Below are 17,804 nucleotides of genomic sequence, written 5' to 3' on the forward strand. Positions count from 1 at the left end.
TTTTAGAAGGAGAACTCTGATAAAAGAAACAGACTCATTGCCTTCAATTTAGGGAATTTACAAAACTAGGAGAAAGGTAACTAGAAAATGTTACCTTCTGAACCTTTTGATGGCTTAATTTACAGTCCTCTTCTCTGTGTGTTTAAGTGGAACATTTTTCAAAAGAGAAAATTAATGTATTTACCATTCTTTACCCATTTGGTTTCCAGTGATTACACACTGTCCTCAGAAATTCTTGTCACTACCTTTTAAGAAAACCACCTCTTATAGGAAACCCTGAGGAAAAGTTTTCTCAAGAAATTTAAAAACAAATTTTTTTTCTAAAGCAAGACATTAGAAAGATAAGAAAAATAATAGAAAATAAGTCTTTTTTCTCATTTTTATTTTTAGTCTTAAGACAGATACAGCTTTAAAAGAAAAAATGGATGTACTTTTAATATTTCTGTCTTTGAACTAAAAATTAGTGTTGATAAAGAAACTGTTTGAATAAAAAACTACCCAAGTGCCGATGTCCCTTTAGCAAAAAGGATGGCAAAGTTACTCAGAAATGAGAGAGTGATTACTTTTGCAATATACAGGAAAAAGAAAAAGACTCATTACTACCTGAGACACTGAAGCTTAAAAGACGCAGTTGTGTCCTTGCTTGTCATTTGAATGTGATGCTTTTTATGGGATATAGATAAGAAATTTTGCCAGAAAGAAACCTGGAACGCCCTCAAATGGTAATATACCACAAATTTTTGATAGTCTTTCTAGTCATGATATTCACTGCTGTTCATTTCACGGTGGGCAATTTGCCCAGTTTCAGGCTTATGAGGCACGCTCTCATGTGACCCCCAAACCAGAGAAAAGCTGGCAGATTGTGTTCTTGGTCTTGGATGGCATCTAACACAGAGAAGATGGTGACCCCACCTTTGTGGTCTGTCAGTGGACAAATGCTTATTTGAAAACAGTGTGTTAAAAGACTAAAATAAGTCAATCATTTAGTTGCTTTGAAAAATGGTGAGAAGTTCACTCTAATCCTGAACAATTTAGATTAGAAAATAAATTTCCCAATAATTGTCTTCTCTATTTACATGTAATGAAACTGAGATCGAGGGGTCCCAGACAGAAACCTTTCCTATATGTTGCCAATGATATATGGACATCAGTGTGTGGTATTCTGGTGTCAGAGATGTTATCTATTTGTAATCTAGTAAAAAGTTTGAATTCGATTTTTCTGTATTTCATATACATGATATCAGAAGTTATAATACAGTTACCACTAACATCCTCATTTTGCAGAGTCTTCTGTGAATGGCCAGATGTTTCTTTCCTCACATATTTTATGCTGTTAAGAACATTGAAAATCCCATTATTTCATAGGAAAAGCAATGAAGGCCTACCAAGTACAATGATTTTGGCTGGCCAAAGACAAAATGTGAGTGCATGGATAAAATCCAGATTCTTTCATCCCCAAGCTTGTATTTAGGTCTTGCAGTTAGGTCCCAGGCTTGTATTTGTTTTTCAAAGGGAAAATCCCTATAAATAAATAACAAGGGTTTATGCAATTTTATTTCCACTATCAAAAGAACTGTTCTAATTTTCATTAACTTTTAAAACCACATTTGAGGCAAAACAGTCTAGTAAAGTTGGAGTAGATCTGAAAGAGGAAACTTAATCCCTTTTCTCAACCCAGAGTCATGTAAACAAAATTTATTAAATTCTGTCTTGGCTTCCCTAAGAAAGACAAAAGCAAAGGCTGTCTGTCTCCCTCTTCCTGACAAAGAGATCAGTTAGATGACACATTCAAATTGGACGAGATATTAAAGAGCACTATTTTTAAGTTATTATTTTTAAAAGGTAAAGATATATATAAAAGTTTCAATGAGGTTAGTTGTTTGCCTAGTAAATCAGCACTAAATCTAACTCCACTGATTCCCAGATTAAAAGCTATTTCCACTACGGAATGCAATGAAAAACTTTTTACAAAGATCAAGTTCCAATATGACCAGAATAGAAACCTATTTTCTCTAAATTTATCATGGTATTTGTAGATGTCAAAAATTACATTATTTCATTTAATATAAGTACCCTAAGTATTTAGAAATCTGATTCCAGTCAATGAATAATGTGGGTGTTAACATACTCCTCCTGAAAGTACTATATAAATTTCCCAATGTATCATTCTCCCCAGGTCTCTGCACATACAAGTGTTGTCTTGATATGTTCTTAGAGTCATTCTCCTTTTATAAGTAATTTACTAATAATCTCACTGGATGAAACTCTTTTTTTTTTTCCTGAAGATGTACTTTTGAAATATGCATAGCACTGTATTACTATTTATACATTCCCATCTTTGCTAATGGAATAGAAATAAGAAAGAGATTTCCCTTGGTTAGAGACAAATGCAGTTGAAATTAATTTAGTACAGTGTCAGTTAAAATTAATTAACTGAGAACAGCATCACAGATTACATTTAATTTAAAACAGCAACTACTGAAGGGTTGTCTGAAGATTAAACTACATTGATGTTTAAAACATTATTGCCATAATGATAGAAGAATCAAAGCAACGCAAATAGGAGGATAAGGATTATTTACCCACCTGTAGGATTTTACATTCATGTGTACATACCTTGAATAAAATATGGCAGCCCATGCACCGATTCTAAAAAGATCATTACAGATAACAAAGTTAGGAGTCCAAAGCAAAGAGTGGTTGATAGAATCACGTTCATGTTAAAAATCTTCTTCCGTGCTAGCAGAGAAACTGACTATCCAGGTCAAGATGAATATTTCAATGGCTCTGGAATGCTGCAGAGATCACTTTTAAAAGGTGGCAAATGTGCTTCAACTACAAATGATCTGAACAAAGAAAAAAAAAAAAACCTTATAAAATGTATTGCTCTCTGTCAACATGATTCACTACTTGGAGAAGTGACAGGTTTTCTACTCAATCAATGGCAGGAAGAACCCAATCAATATATCTCATATCTGCCCATTTCACTAAAAGCAGGCATTCCTGTTCATGCACAGGCACTCAGACACATGCACTTCATAAAGCTAAAACCAAGACTAGAGACCCTGTCAGTTACATTTTCGTAACAATGAAATGGGAACAATGCCTTTCATTTGGCTAATTTAGAACCGGGTATAGTCTTCTGGGTACTGTTGTTATTTGCAACCATCACTTCATTGTTAACCAACCAAACAGATTTGAGCTGGGAAGAGTTCAAATTTGAAATGAATCATAATGGGAACATTAATGTCTTACTCTATCATTTTGCTGCAGCCAACACTTTTAAAAATTAAGGCTGAATCTAATTAATTCAAAGTTGGCAAATGTCCCATCAATTACTTTCTTTAATACTTGCTTTAATTGTACTTTTTTTTTTAATTAAAAGTCTTTCAGTATTTCTGTAGTTACAATTTTATGACTGACGATGCAGTAGTGACCTCTGGCCTTGGCATTTACTTTTTCTCCCAAGAGACTTAAGATGTATTTGCTCTAAAACTGTATTAGAGACATGTTCAGCTCATGGTTCCCTAATTTAAAAAAAATACGTTTTTAAATGTAAATAAAGTTATTCTGAATTTTTTTTTAATTCTGTTATACAAAACAGGGAACCCTGTTCTCATAGGGTTTGCCTTCTAATAGGAGGCTAAATAAGTGACTTGTCTTCTCAGATAAGGTTGGGTACTGATGGCTTCTTCCTAAACAAAATTATGTTCGGTTTCTTTCCACAAAGCTTTTTCAGGATATCTGATACAACTGTCTGAACCTTTTCTTCTGTTATGTTTTAGTTGATGTTGGCAATTTAATGACAAATAAGTTCCTTATTCACAACCATCCATTCACTTTGGGAAAAAAACTTACAAAGACCTTTCATTAAATCATTCGATCCTCTCTCCTTAACAATCAAATTATTTTACTAAATTCTTCTCATGAGTGTATAGCCAAATTAATTGTTCAAAGAAAAACAAATTTTCATTATTGACTGTGTTAGATAAATGAAGTTATCATGTTTGTTCCTGGAACCATTAGTATGCTGCTGCTGTGCCTTAGTCACTTCAGTCGTGGCTGACTCTGTGTGACCCTACGGTCTGCAGCCTGCCAGGCTCCTCTGTCCATGTTATTCTCTAGGCAAGAGTACTGGAATGGGTTCAAGCCATCCCCCAGGAGATCTTCTTGACCTAGGGATCGAACACGGGTCTCCTGCACTGCAAGCAGATTCATTACTGCTGAGCCACCAGGGAAGCCTGCCATTAGTAGACACGGTAATAATACATACTGAGGTTATTGTTGCCATTCAGTGAGCAGTCATCCCATGTCAGCTCCTGTTCTAAGCACTTCACATACTGTATCTTATTTAATTCCCACCTCAATCCCTCAATAATTATGTAATTGTAACATTTCACCTTTTTCAACAAAGGAAGAAAGTCGTGGAACCAAAAGTGAAACCTAGATCTATCCAACTGCAAAGTCACATTCTTAACCCAAGTTGTCTCTTGCCCATAAATAGGGAAAAACAGATTGTTCCAATAACAGAGATCTGATCTTTAAGAGAGGCTTCCCAGGTAACCTAGTGGTTAAAGAATCCACCTGCAATATAGGAGACACAGGAGATGAGGGTTCGATGCTTGGGTTTGGAAGATTCCCTAGAGGAGGAAACGGCAACTCACTCCAGTATTCTTGCCTAAAAAATCTCATAGATAGAGGAGTCTGGGGGTTACAGTCCATGGGGTCACAAAGAGTCAGACACAACTGAAGTGACTGAGCATGCACGCATGCAATTTTAAGAAACTTACAACAATTTCACTTCGCATTTTCAAGAGCAGTTTTTTAGTCACTTAATCTGTATTTCAATTACAGCAGAAAAATAACATTTTTATTTTGTCAGTAAAGACATTGTCAAATTATAATTTACAGGTAGCTTTAAGATTCACATACATTTCATCTGTTTCTCATGATGAGCAACAGGAAAAGAACAGACAGTCAGGGTCCATATGGTGACTCTAACACACTTGAATAACCACTTTTTGACTCTATTAAACTCTTGGGCTTTTTTTCCAGTAAGTAGAAAAATTGAACAACTTCATTCTCACCTCTCTCTGACCTTGTTAGTTCTTGGTAAAATTCCTGACACATTAGTTAAATGAGTGAATAAAAGCAGCAGGCAGGAAGAAGAAGGCAAAAGCAGAGACTCTGGAATTCTGACAAGTCAGTACATAGATTTTTTTAAGAGTTCAGAATGGCCTTTATTTGTCAAGATTAAATAGAAATGTCTATCCAAATACATTGAAAATTTTTTAAATTGAGTTTTTAGTGTTTTTATTATTAAGTTGTGAGGCTTCTTCATATTCCAGATACTAGTGCCTTATCAGATGTATAATTTGCAAACTTACTTTATATTCTGTCAACTGTCTTTTCACTTTGTTGATAGTGTCCTTTGAAGCACAAAAGTTTTTATTTGGATAAAATCCAACTTATCTATTTTTTTTTTCTGTTGTTTTGTGTTTTGAGTACTGTATCTAAGAAACCATTGCCTAATACAAAGCCATGGGGCTTCTTTTTTTTTTTTTGAGTTTTGTAGTTCTGGCTCTAAACTGTAGGCATTTGACCCATTTTGTATTAAGTTTTGCATATGATGTGAAGAAGGGGTCCAGCTTATTCTTTTACATGTGGACATTTAGTTGTCCCAATGCCATTTGTTGAAATTTCCCCATTGAATGATCTCAGCATCGTGTCTATATCAATTGACTATGTTATTGTTGTTCAGTCACTAAACTGTGTCTAACTCTTTGTGACCCCACGGACAGCAGCATGCCAAGCTTCCTTGTCTTTCACTATCTCCCAGAGTTTACTCAAACTCATATCCATTGAGTTGGTGATGTTATCTAACCATTTCATTCTCTGCTGACTTCTTCTCCTTTTGCCTTCAATCTCTCATAGTGTCAGGGTCTTTTCCAAAGAGTTGGCTCTTCACATTGGGTGGCCAAAGTATTGGAGCTTCAGCTTCAGCATCAGTCCTTCCAGTGAATGTTCAAGACTGATTTCCTTTAGGATGGACTGGTTTGATCTCCTTGCAGTCCAAGGGACTCTCAAGAGTCTTCTCCAGCCCCACAGTTCAAAAGCATCAATTCTTCAGGACCCAGCCTTCTTTACGGTCCAACTCTCACATCCATACATGACTACTGGAAAAACAATTGCTTTGACTATATGAACTTTTGCTGGCAAAGTGATATCTCTGCTTTTTAATATGCTGTCTAGGTTTGTCACAGCTTTTCTACGAAGAAGCAAATGTCTTTTAATTTCACAGTGGCAGTCACCATTCATAGTGATTTTGGAGCCCAAGAATATAAAATCTATCACTGCTTCCACTTTTCCCCATCTATTTGCCATGATGTGATGGGACTGGATGCCATGATCTTAGTTTTTTGAATATTGAGCTTTAAGCCAGCTTTTTCACTCTCCTCTTTCACCCTCAGTTGACTATAGATATGTGGCTTTATTTCCAGATTCTCAATCCTATTTCACTATTCATTTTTCTTTTTGTTAGTACCATAATGTCTTGATGAATGTAGCTTTGTAGTAGGCTGTGAAATCAGGGAGTGTGAGACTTCCAACATTTTCATTTATTCTGTATCACTTGGGCTGGATGAAGCACAAGCTGGAATCAAGATGCTGAGAGAAATATCAATAACCTCAGATATGCAGATGACACCATTCTTATGGCAGAAAGTGAAGAAGAACTAAAGAATCTCTTGATGAAAGTGAAAGAGGAGAGTGAAAAAGTTGGCTTAAAGCTCAACATTCAGAAAACTAAGATCATGGCATCCAGTCCCACCATTCATGGCAAATAGATGGGGAAACAGTGGAAACAGTGTCTGACTTTATTTTTGGGGGCTCCAAAATCACTGCAGATGGTGACTGCAGCCATGAAATTAAAAGACGCTTACTTCTTGGAAGGAAAGTTATGACCAACCTAGACAGTATATTAAAAAGCAGAGACATGACTTTGTCAACTAAGGTCCGTCTAGTCAAGGCTATGGTTTTTCCGGTGGTCATGTATGGATGTGAGAGTTGGACTATAAAGAAAGCTGAGTGCCGAAGAATTGATGCTTTTGAACTGTGGTGTTGGAAAAGACTCTTGAGAGTCCCTTAGACTGCAAGGAGATCCAACCAGTCCATCCTAAAGGAGATCAGTCTTGGGTGTTCATTGGAAAGGCTGATGTTGAAGCTGAAACTCCAATATTTTGGTCACCTGATGTGAAGAGCTGACTCATTTAAAAAGACCCTGATGTTGGGAAAGATTGAGGGCAGGAGGAGAAGGGGACGACAGAGGATGTGATGGTTGGATGGCATCACCGACTCGATGGACATGAGTTTGGGTAAACTCCGGGAGTTGGTGATGGACAGGGAGGCCTGGCATGCTGCGGTTCATGGGGTCACAAAGAGTGGGACACGACTGAGCAACTGAACTGAACTGAACTGTACTTCCGTATAAATTTTTGGATTAGCTTGTCAATATCTGTGGGAAAAAAAAGCAACTGGGATTTTGACAGGAATGGTCTTGAATTTGTAGGATCAATTTGGGAAATATCACCGTCGAGTCTTTCAGTCCATAAATCCAGGATATCTAACTATTTATGTCTTTTATTACTTTCAAAGTTGTCTCGTAGTTTTCAGTGAACAAGTCTTACAGTAATTTTGTTGAATTTACTTCTACATAGCTTTTTGTTGCTATAATAAATGGAATTGTTTTCTTAACTCAATATTTGCACTGTTCATTGCCAATGTATAAAATATAATTGATGATGTTATTTATGGAAAACTTGCTTACCTCAATTATTAGCTCTGATATTTTTATTTGTTTGCTTTGCAAATTTCTGCAGAGTTTCTAATTAGAAGATCATATCATCCACAACTACTGTTGTACTCTATCCTTTCCAATCTAGGTGCCTTTATTTATTTTCCCCACCAATTTTCTGGCTATAATCTTTAGTACAATGTTGAATAGAAGTGGTGAGGATAGATTTATCTTGTTCTGATCTTAGGTGGAAAAGTTTCAGTCTTTCACTTTTAAGTTTGATACTAGTTCTGGACTTTTTGTAGATGCCCTTTACTAGGTTGAAGAAATTCCCTTTGACTCCTAGTTTGCTGAGTGTTGCTTTTATAAAAGAGTGTTGGATTTTGTCAAATTTTTTTCTCATCCACTGTGGTTTTTCTCATCTGTTGTGTGCATGTGGTTTTATTCTTTATTCTACTAACATGTTGTATTACATTGATTTTTGTGTGTTAAATGACATTTGTATTCCTGGGGTAAATTCCATTTGGTCATGGTATATGATTTTTTTACTATGTTACTAGATTCAGTTCGCTAGTATTTTATGGGGTTTTTTATACCTTTATTTAAAGGGATATTAACCTGTAGTTTTCCTTTCCTTGCTATATCATTTTCCAGCTTTGGCATGAAGAGAACAATAGCATCATAGAATTAATTGGGAAGTGTTCTCTTATCTTTTAATTTTTAAAAGAGTTTCTGAAGGATTAGTGTTTACTCTTCCTTAAATATTTGGTAGAATTTGACAGTAGAGTAATCTGTTCCTGTACTTTTCTTTGTGGAAAATTTTTCTGAAATACTAGCTCAATCTTATTTCTCATAGGGCTATTCTACTTCTTGATTTAGTTTTATCAGTCTGTGTTTATCTAGGAATTTGTCCATTTCGTCTAGGTTATCTAATTGTTGGCATATATTTTTTTCATAGTATTCTTTTATATGCCTTTTTATGTCTGGAATAAATAATTTGATTATATATGTTTTAAATCTAGAAACAAAACACTGAGATACTTGTCACTTTTCATCAAGAAGAGTCATGAGATACAGAGACCTCTCTGGCAGAACCCAATGCAGAGTAATAGTAATAATAACATATACAACATATATTAAATAGCAGTAAGAACTGAATCCAGAAAAGGCTTTACTGCAGTGGATAAGCATGGCAGCAGGAATTTCTGCTGCTGCTGCTGCTAAGTCGCTTCAGTCGTGTCTAATTCTGTGCGACCCCATAGACATCAGCCCGTCAGGCTCCTCTGTCCTGGGGATTCTCCAGGCAAGAATACTTGAGTGGGTTGCCATTTCCTTCTCCAAGCAAGAATTTCTAGGCACCTGCATAATATAATGTGGGAGTTTAGCCTGTTTTCAAGTAGCATTTTTGATAATGATTAACAGCATGGTAAATATTTGAGTAGAAGTTAAGTAGGGGCTTAGATTCTGGCCCAGATTGGGGACTTAAAATATATGCTTCCACACCTGTAGTACTTCATGCAAGACAGAACATCATTCAGAACTGTAACCAAGGTGAAACCAAAGAGCAAGAAATCATATGAAATATAGCCTATGGGAACAGAAAGAGAAAAATTGGGTTCAAAATCCAGGATCTACCAGAGGATGTAAAATTAAATTAGCAGTGTTTGTGAAAGAAAAAAGTTTCTCTCAGTGCAAAGATGTTGTAAACAGCAGGAAATTAGACTCTTAGAATTGAGATGAGAGGAAAAAACTCTCAAGAAGTTTGGGCCTCATTTTAAGTTTGGGCCTCCTTGGCCAACAGGGGACCTGGGTTATAAAAAAATTCACCATCTTCCTTCAATTTCCATGGAGATGGTAGCTGTGAAGACAGTCTATCCTTCTATCATGGATCAGGAACTCCATGTGCCACTATCACTTACTCAAGGCTTTTTTCTCTCCCATCTTAAAACAAACAGGAAATAAACTTTATTAGACTACTCACACAGTCTTTCAGCTATGTTCCGAGCTTCTCCATTCCACCAAGGCCAAACTTCCTGAAATAATTTCCTGCCCCCAGTTCTTTCTCATATATTTACTTTAGCCTATTTCAATCATGCTTTAATCTTCCTCTTCCTGACTCTATTGAAATGGTCCTTCCCAATGACCTTATTACCGCTTAGGTTTTCCTTTTCATGGAGCTCTTTTTAGAATCCCCTTTGACCACTCTCTTCTTACTGAAAAACTTCCTGGTGTTCTCCTACTTTGCTAGTCATTCTTCTTCAGTTTCTTGTACCATTTCCTCCTCCTCTGACCTTTAAAAATGAACTTCCTCAGGGTTTGATTCTAGATTCTTTTTTCTTATCAGGCTTCAATCTCTTCTAGGAAATCTATGACTTTAATTATCTGCACACCAGAGGCTCCAAAATGTATCTCTCACCTCACCTTTCTTTCGTTACCATACCTGGTTTTCTTTGAATTTTCTCAACCATATACAAAAGAGAACCATTCATTTTTCACTCTAGTGCTTCGCTTCTCTTCTAATGTTTACTACCTGAGTAAGTAGTAGGGCCCTTACCAAGTTACTCATTCAGGAAAACCCTTCCTCTCCATCTTTTCCAACCAACAACAAAGTTCTGTTTAAACCTCATAAGTGTTTTTCAGATCTTTCCATTTCTATCTTCAATGCCACCTCCCTAGACTAAGAAGCTATCATTCACACTTAGGTTACTGAAGTACACTTTTTACCAAGTCTCTTCACATCCACTTTTGTCCCTTTCAATCCATCTTCCAGAAAGCTTTTAGAGTAATCTTTTGAAACTGAAAATACCAGTCTGTAATACTCCTACTTAAAACCTTTCAACTTCTTTCCATTACACTTAGGATAAAGATCAAAAGGCATAATATGGTCGATGAGGTCCTACACTCTCCACTTCTGTCTACATCTTCCATCTTGTCCAGGCTCACCTTTCTCTTACCACAGTTCAGCCACAGTGACCTTCTTTCAGTTCTTCAAAACTGTCATTTTTTCTGCCACAGGGTCTTAGTACCAGCAGGAAGTCACACTTTCCCTTCCATACACACACACACATACACACACACACACACACACACACTCCTTTTTAGGCCTCAGTTAAAATCATCATTTCCTTAGCAAAATCTGACTTTTCCATACTGGATGAGTCCTCCCATTATAGCCTCCCACCATGCCATACTTTTCTGAATGGGACATATCTTAACTTGAAATCAATTACTCATGTATGTTTTTGTGTATTGTCTGTCTCCATTGCACTATAAGGTTCACTATGCCATAAGGTTTATGTTTGTCTTGCTCATAACTATATCCCCAACAACCAGAAGAGATCCTAGTCCATAACAGTCTTCCACAGAATATCTAATGATTAAGGGTCCATTGTAGTCCTGTTGTGCTTGGGTGTCTTCCACTCAGTTCAGTTCAGTTCAGTCGCTCATTCGTGTCTGTCTCTTTGCGACCCCATGAATTGCAGCACACCAGGCCTCCCTGTCCATCACCAACTCCTGGAGTCCACTCAAACCCATGTCCATTGAGTCAGCAATGCCATCCAAGCATCTCATCCTCTGTCGTCCCCTTCTCCTCCTGCCCTCAATCTTTCCCAGCATCAGGGTCTTTTCCAATGAGTCAGCTCTTCGCATCAGGTGGCCAGAGTATTGGAATTTCAGCTTCAACATCAGTCCTTCCAATGAACACCTAGGACTGATCTCCTTTAGGATGGACTGGTTGGATCTCCTTGTAGTCCAAGTGACTCTCAAGAGTCTTCTCCAACACCACAGTTCAAAAGCATCAATTCTTCGGCACTCAGCTTTCTTTATAGTCCAACTCCCGCATCCATACGTGACCACTGGAAAAACCATAGCCTTGACTAGAGGGACCTTTGTTGACAAAGTAATGTCTCTGCTTTTTAATATGCTGTCTAGGTTGGTCATAACTTTCCTTCCAAGGAGTAAGCGTCTTTTAATTTCATGGCTGCAGTCACCATCTGCAGTGATTTTGGAGCCCAGAAAAATAAAGTCAGCCACTGTTTCCACTCTTTCCCCATCTATCTGCCATGAAGTGATGGGACCAGATGCCATGATCTTAATTTTCTGAATGTTGAGCTTTAAGCCAACTTTTTCACTCTCCTCTTTCACTTTCATCAAGAGATTCTTTAGTTCTTCTTCACTTTCTGCCATAAGGATGGTGTCATTTGCATATCTGAGGTTATTGATATTTCTCTCAGCAATCTTGATTCCAGGTTGTGCTTCCTCCAGCCCAGTGTTTCTCATGATGTACTCTGCATATAAGTTAAATAAGCAGGGTGACAATATACAGCCTTGATGTACTCCTTTTCCTATCTGGAACCAGTCTGTTGTTCCATGTCCAGTTCTAACTTTCTTCCTGACCTACATACAGGTTTCTCAAGAGGCACATCAGGTGGTCTGATATTCCCATCTCTTTCAGAATTTTAGTATGACTAATTTAAACTCCACCTGCTAGAGGCAAGAATATATGAACTATTCTAGACATAGAATAGGGCTATTTCAAGAAAAGTGGAAGGATGCCTAAAACTAGGCAGAGCTGATATTTCCAAATTCAGAATCTCAGAGCCCAGAGGAAAACAGGACAAGAGAAAACGAAGACTGGCATATATTATGTTTCGTTTTTCGTTGTTCTCCTAAGTTAGGAAATAGCTGGCATTGAGCATGACTTTGAATTAATAGGCAAACTAATTAATAATATATATATGAACATTTTAATGTGTATATAGACCAAGCAATAAACTATAATTATGCTTGCTATCCTTGAGAAAGAATGTTATTATCTGTAGGGGAAAACAGTGTTGAAAACCAAATGATGTCAGAAAAGGAACCTGGCAGGCATCCTGCACTTCACTTAGAGCCTGAATCAAGGCTTCTCCTAGAGAAGCTCAGGAGCAAAAAGCATTTTTTAATGAGAATCTCTTCAAATAAAGAGCTTCCCTATAAGTGTTTTTCTCTTTCTCCTTGTGTGTGACTCTGGGATTTGGACTTCAGATTAACTTAAAGATTTTGTCCCTTGTAAGTGTCTGACTCATAGAGTAATTCATATATATTTGGCCCATTTTCCTGACTTTACTCCTGTTAGGAACTAATCAGGAGCCCTATTTGCTCTTCTCTAACCCTGATTTCAGCTTTTCCCTTTCTCTTGCTCTGAGATCTGGTTTCTTAAAATTTGCCTCACTCTACAGTGGAGTTAGGAAAATACTTTTGAGAGATCATTCTTTTGTTCTTACCATTCCCATCATTGAGAAGATTCTTAACCTTCATTTAACCTACCTTGGAAATTCATTTAAAAAAAACCCAGAAATCCAAGATTGTATTTCTTAATTAACAGTTATAAAACCTCCTTAGTGAAGAATAAATTATTTCTTTTTCCATATAATTATAGTATAATATAATTCTATATTATAGGTAAAGTGTCTGCCTACAATGTGGGAGACCCGGGTTCAATCCCTGGGTCGGGAGGATCTCCTGGAGAAGGAAATGGCAACCCACTCCACTATTCTTGCCTGGAAAATCCCATGGTCAGAGAAGCCTGGTGGGCTACAGTCCATGGGGTCGCAAAGAGTCGGACACAACTGAGCGACTTCACTTTCACTTTCATAATTCTATATGTTACTGCACTTGTTGCATAATATTGGTTGCTACTTAAGTCAGTGTCTAGATCACTGTCTAAATCTGAGTTGCTTGAGGACAAGGATAGTTATTCCTTATTTTTCATTGTAACATATATCTTCCAGCCTGTGGTGAGAATTAAGCAACAAAATATGAGATGTAAAAAAACTGGCATGGTTCATGTCACATAGTTTGTGGTTATAAATGTTGGTCAAAGTGAATTAATGAATTTCACCATTCATTGTCTTCATTTAGATGATCTCCATTTACTAAGAAAATTAATTTAAGAAAACATTATTCATTATAAAATGTATTTAAAGAACTATGCTCATTTTTATCCAGTCAGGTTCAATGTTCTTTTGTCACTTACCTTAGAAAAACAATGAATACAATTTGCTCTACTATGTAATATTGGGACTTTGAAGATCTGGACTCCAGTCTTCCCCATATAAGATCTGAGATTAATTATATCTTAGATTCTTTCTCCTTAAATATTCTGTGCAAAATTTTGCTAAACACTTTCTTATAAGCTATACTGTCATGCAAAATCATCTTAAGAATACTGCTAAATTCTTGTCATATATTTTCATACTCAACATAGTACTGAACACAATAATAGATCCATAGTAGCCTCATAAAAAATCCATCAATTTAAACTGAAAACATCACTGTTTTTTTTTAACTTAGAATGTGTATGTGTATTAGTCACCTAATCATGTCTGACTCTTTGCAACCCCATAGGCTGTCATCCACCAGCCTTCTCTGTCCATGGAATTCTCCAGGAAAGAATACTGGAGTGGATAGCCATTCCCTTCTGGATCTTCTGGACCCAGGAATCAAACCTGGGTCTCCTGCATTCCAGGCAGATTTTTTACTGTCTGAATTGCCAGGGAAGCCCTTAACTTAGAATAGTTACTCTTTTTTTCTCACTAAATCTATTTTGTGTGTCTGTGTGTGTATTCTAGTTTATTATTCTTTTTCTTCCATTTATAGTAGTGACTTACTCCTTACCACAATATGTCACTTTCCTCTCCTTGACTGAGTCATCTCCTCCCCTTTTGTTGAATTCCAGGAAGTCTTTTTGGGTGGTTAAACAAATGTAAGAATTTATGTAAGCCTTAGTCAAACCAGCAAAAGAATTTGTCTCATTTTAACTGGTGATCTGAAGATTCGAATGGAACACTGTCATTCAAATTTGCTTGGCTTCACATAATCCATTTTGCTCAGTCTTAGTTGATTCACAATGCTACCTTGCCACCCACAAATTTCCTTTTATTTCTCATCACAATATTTTTCAAGATTTCACTGTGAGAAATCTTCTATGCTATCAATACATTAAGTAATGGATGAAATTAGACATTGAACAATTCAGTTTTATTAACTAAATTCTTGATGATATTAGTGCACCCAGAGAACTTCAGTGCAAAGAGCAGTGCTTTTGGAAGAAGATGCCATTATCATAATGAGATTTCTTCCTCTGACATAAACCATTAGGTGGAGTCAATATTTATGAAGCTTTTATCCTGACTTGTATAATTTGTAACTCCTGCTTGGGTACGACATTTCAGCTCAGCTATTCTTAAGTCCATTAAGTACTATAACAGGATGAACTCAGATTTATTGCCACTACTGAGAGCTTTTCTAAGATATGTGAGTTGAGAGGAAAAGAGTCCTTTGGAAGTGAGGATGTAGAAACAATCAATTTTGTTGACTGCTGAGATTCACCTCCATACACATCTTCATCAGTACCCCCTTGGAAGAAATATTTTCTCTGGGAATGGAGAACTTAAGAATTGGACAATAGTACCTAGGAACATATTCTCTTTATATATAAAAAAAAAAAACCTCACATTTAATTCACAAGTACCTATTTAACCCCAATCATGTAACTATCAGTGAGCCAAGTAATATGAAGGATAAAAATGTTAGGTAGGTAGAATAGGGAAAAGGAGTCCAGAACGACGGTGGCTAAAAGAAAAGGAAGGGAAAAGCCCACGAAAATAGAACAAAGGAAGGTCCGAGGAACAGAATGAGGACCTTGCGTAGAACAAACAGCACTCCTGGCTAGCCCAGTTTACATAGGGCAGGCCCAGGGGGAGGAGAAAACATATAAAAAGAGGAGCCAAGGGGCCGGGGTCTCCCCCCCCCTCTACCCCCCCCCCCCCCCCGCCCAATGCACACGTGCTCTGTGTCTCTCTTTCTCTCTCTCTTCTCTTCGTGTCTTTTGGGTCGGCATGCCCTCACACCTCAAGGGTGTATTCTCTTTTATTTTCTAAATAAAACTGATCTGTCCAAGAACTATAACATGGACCGTCCAAGAATTGTGATGCGCCGAGGGCTTTAACATCCGTCGCCTCAAATTTTTGTTGAGAAGAGACAGAACCGAGGAGATTACACTCCCCTGACATCTATGGTGCCATGAGTCAGATTTAACCTGGCTGAAACAAACTTGGTGCCGTCTGAGCAAGGAGGAGGCAAAGCACAGCAGGAGCCCAGCTCAGCAAAAGCTCCTGCGGTAGAAGCAGAATGGGAAGAAAACCCAGTGTAGGGGAAGTGACAAGAGGCCCACCGCGCTGGAAACGGGGGCAGTGAAAAGCGATCTCAGCAGGAAGCTCATGCGGCTCACTCTCAGATTCCGGAAGACCTCCAGTTAAGGTAGGAGGTCCTCGCTCCTATGGCTGGAGGGACATATGCCTAACGAAATCTTAATTCCTTTACAATCTCTCGTTTCTTGTTTCCTTGAACCTCCACCCAGTCTATTATTAAAATACCTTAATGTCCCTAACCGGGCCAGATAACCCACTCCTTTGTCATTACTTCTGTTATTACCTAAAGTGGGTCTATGACAACGAAATGTTTACCATTGGAGACACCCTAAACTGCTCTTATGGAGGACTAGGGGAAGAAATCAGTGATTTACAATCCCTTAGAGCAGTAAGAGGATAAGGCTTATGAATGTTTCACTGTTTCCCAGTCTCAGGGCACAGGCTTGGATTGCTTTGCATCATGATATCTATTCCCATCTGTGGTGAACGAACTGGCAATGAGTTAGAATTACAACCCTTTAATTGGAAGGACTGATGTTGAAGCTGAAACTCCAATACTTTGGCCACCTGATGCAAAGAGCTGACTCATTGGAAAAGACCCTGATGCTGGGAAAGATTGAGGGCAGGAGAAGAAGGGGACAACAGAGGATGAGACGATTGGATGGCATCACTGACTCAATGGACATGGGTTTGGGTGGACTCCGGGAGTTGGTGATGGACAGGGAGGCCTGGCGTGCTGCGGTTCATGGGGTCGCAAAGAGTCAGACACGACTGAGCGACTGAACTGAACTGAACTGAATCCTACCCAGCACTGGTCATGCTGGAGACCTTGGGGACGCCTAACTCCAGTCCAGGGAGTCCCAGGAGGTCAACCTGCCTTGATCTGCCTAGAGATCTGGTCCTCGAAAGGTTGTCACACCTCAACCTGCTTGGGGATCTGCCAGTCCAGGGGTCCCAGGAGGTCGTCATGCCTTGACCTGCCCAGAGAACCAATTCTCAGGAGGCCGACTTGCCTCAACCTTCCCAGGGATTCAATATCCAGGAGGCTATCACCTCTCAGCCTACCTGGGGATCTGCACCCTGAGCCGGGGACGCCTGGCTCTCAGGTTGCAACAGTACTGGGTAGGATAAGCTTCAGAAAGACTCACCACTAAGGAAGCCCACCCATGGAAATTGAAGGAGGCCTATTAATTTTTTGTTTTTCTTTTCTTCCCTGTCATGACTGTCTTTCAGATGGGAAATAACCAATCCACTTCCCAGCAGATGCCCTTGAGATGCATCCTTGATAACTGGAAGCTGTTCGATCCTCTAACTCCAAGGAGAAGTCGCTTAAAATTCTTTTGTGCCACTGCATGGCCACAGTATCCTCTGGGGGACGAGGAACACTGGCCTGAGGATGGGAGTTTAAATTACAATACCATCCTGCAGCGAGAATTATTCTGCAAAAGACAAGGGAAATGGACAGAGATCCCCTATGTCCAAATTTTCTTCCAACTAAGAGATATGAAGGAACTCTGTGTTAAGTATGGGATTGTTGTATGCCCTAAAAGTGAGCCTACTAGGGAAATGGTGTTAGGCACAGGCAACCAAGAGAAGGACCCCCCCACCCCGTGAAGGCTCACCTCCAACACCCCCAAAGAGACTGGAACCTCCCACAGCTCCCAAGTTGCCTGGTGTTCCTTCCTTGTATCCAAATGTGCCTCCATATCCGGAAGCACTCCCTCCACAAAAGCCAGCTCGTATGTCCCTTAGTTGAAACTGGAGGAGAATTTGGACCAACCCGGGTCCATAAGCCCTTCTCCCTCTTAGAACTAAGCCAG

The 17,804-nt window shown here is 38.4% G+C and overlaps 1 protein-coding gene across 6 annotated transcripts in view; it reads right to left on the bottom strand.

Moving 5' to 3' along the window:
* UTS2B (urotensin 2B) overlaps positions 1-17,804 on the bottom strand; it is a 54,582-nt gene that overhangs the window by 17,207 nt on the left and 19,571 nt on the right. For all 6 annotated transcript variants that reach the window (XM_081537391.1, XM_081537415.1, XM_081537407.1 and 3 more), the window contains exon 2: positions 2,617-2,846. In XM_081537391.1, the coding sequence (XP_081393517.1) occupies positions 2,617-2,719 (103 nt within the window). In that variant the 5' untranslated portion in view covers positions 2,720-2,846. The remainder of the gene's footprint in view (positions 1-2,616; positions 2,847-17,804) is intronic.

Source organism: Giraffa tippelskirchi, chromosome 2 (assembly GCF_054371585.1).
Source record: "Giraffa tippelskirchi isolate mGirTip1 chromosome 2, T2T-mGirTip1v1.2.pri, whole genome shotgun sequence".
Taxonomy (NCBI): domain Eukaryota; kingdom Metazoa; phylum Chordata; class Mammalia; order Artiodactyla; family Giraffidae; genus Giraffa; species Giraffa tippelskirchi.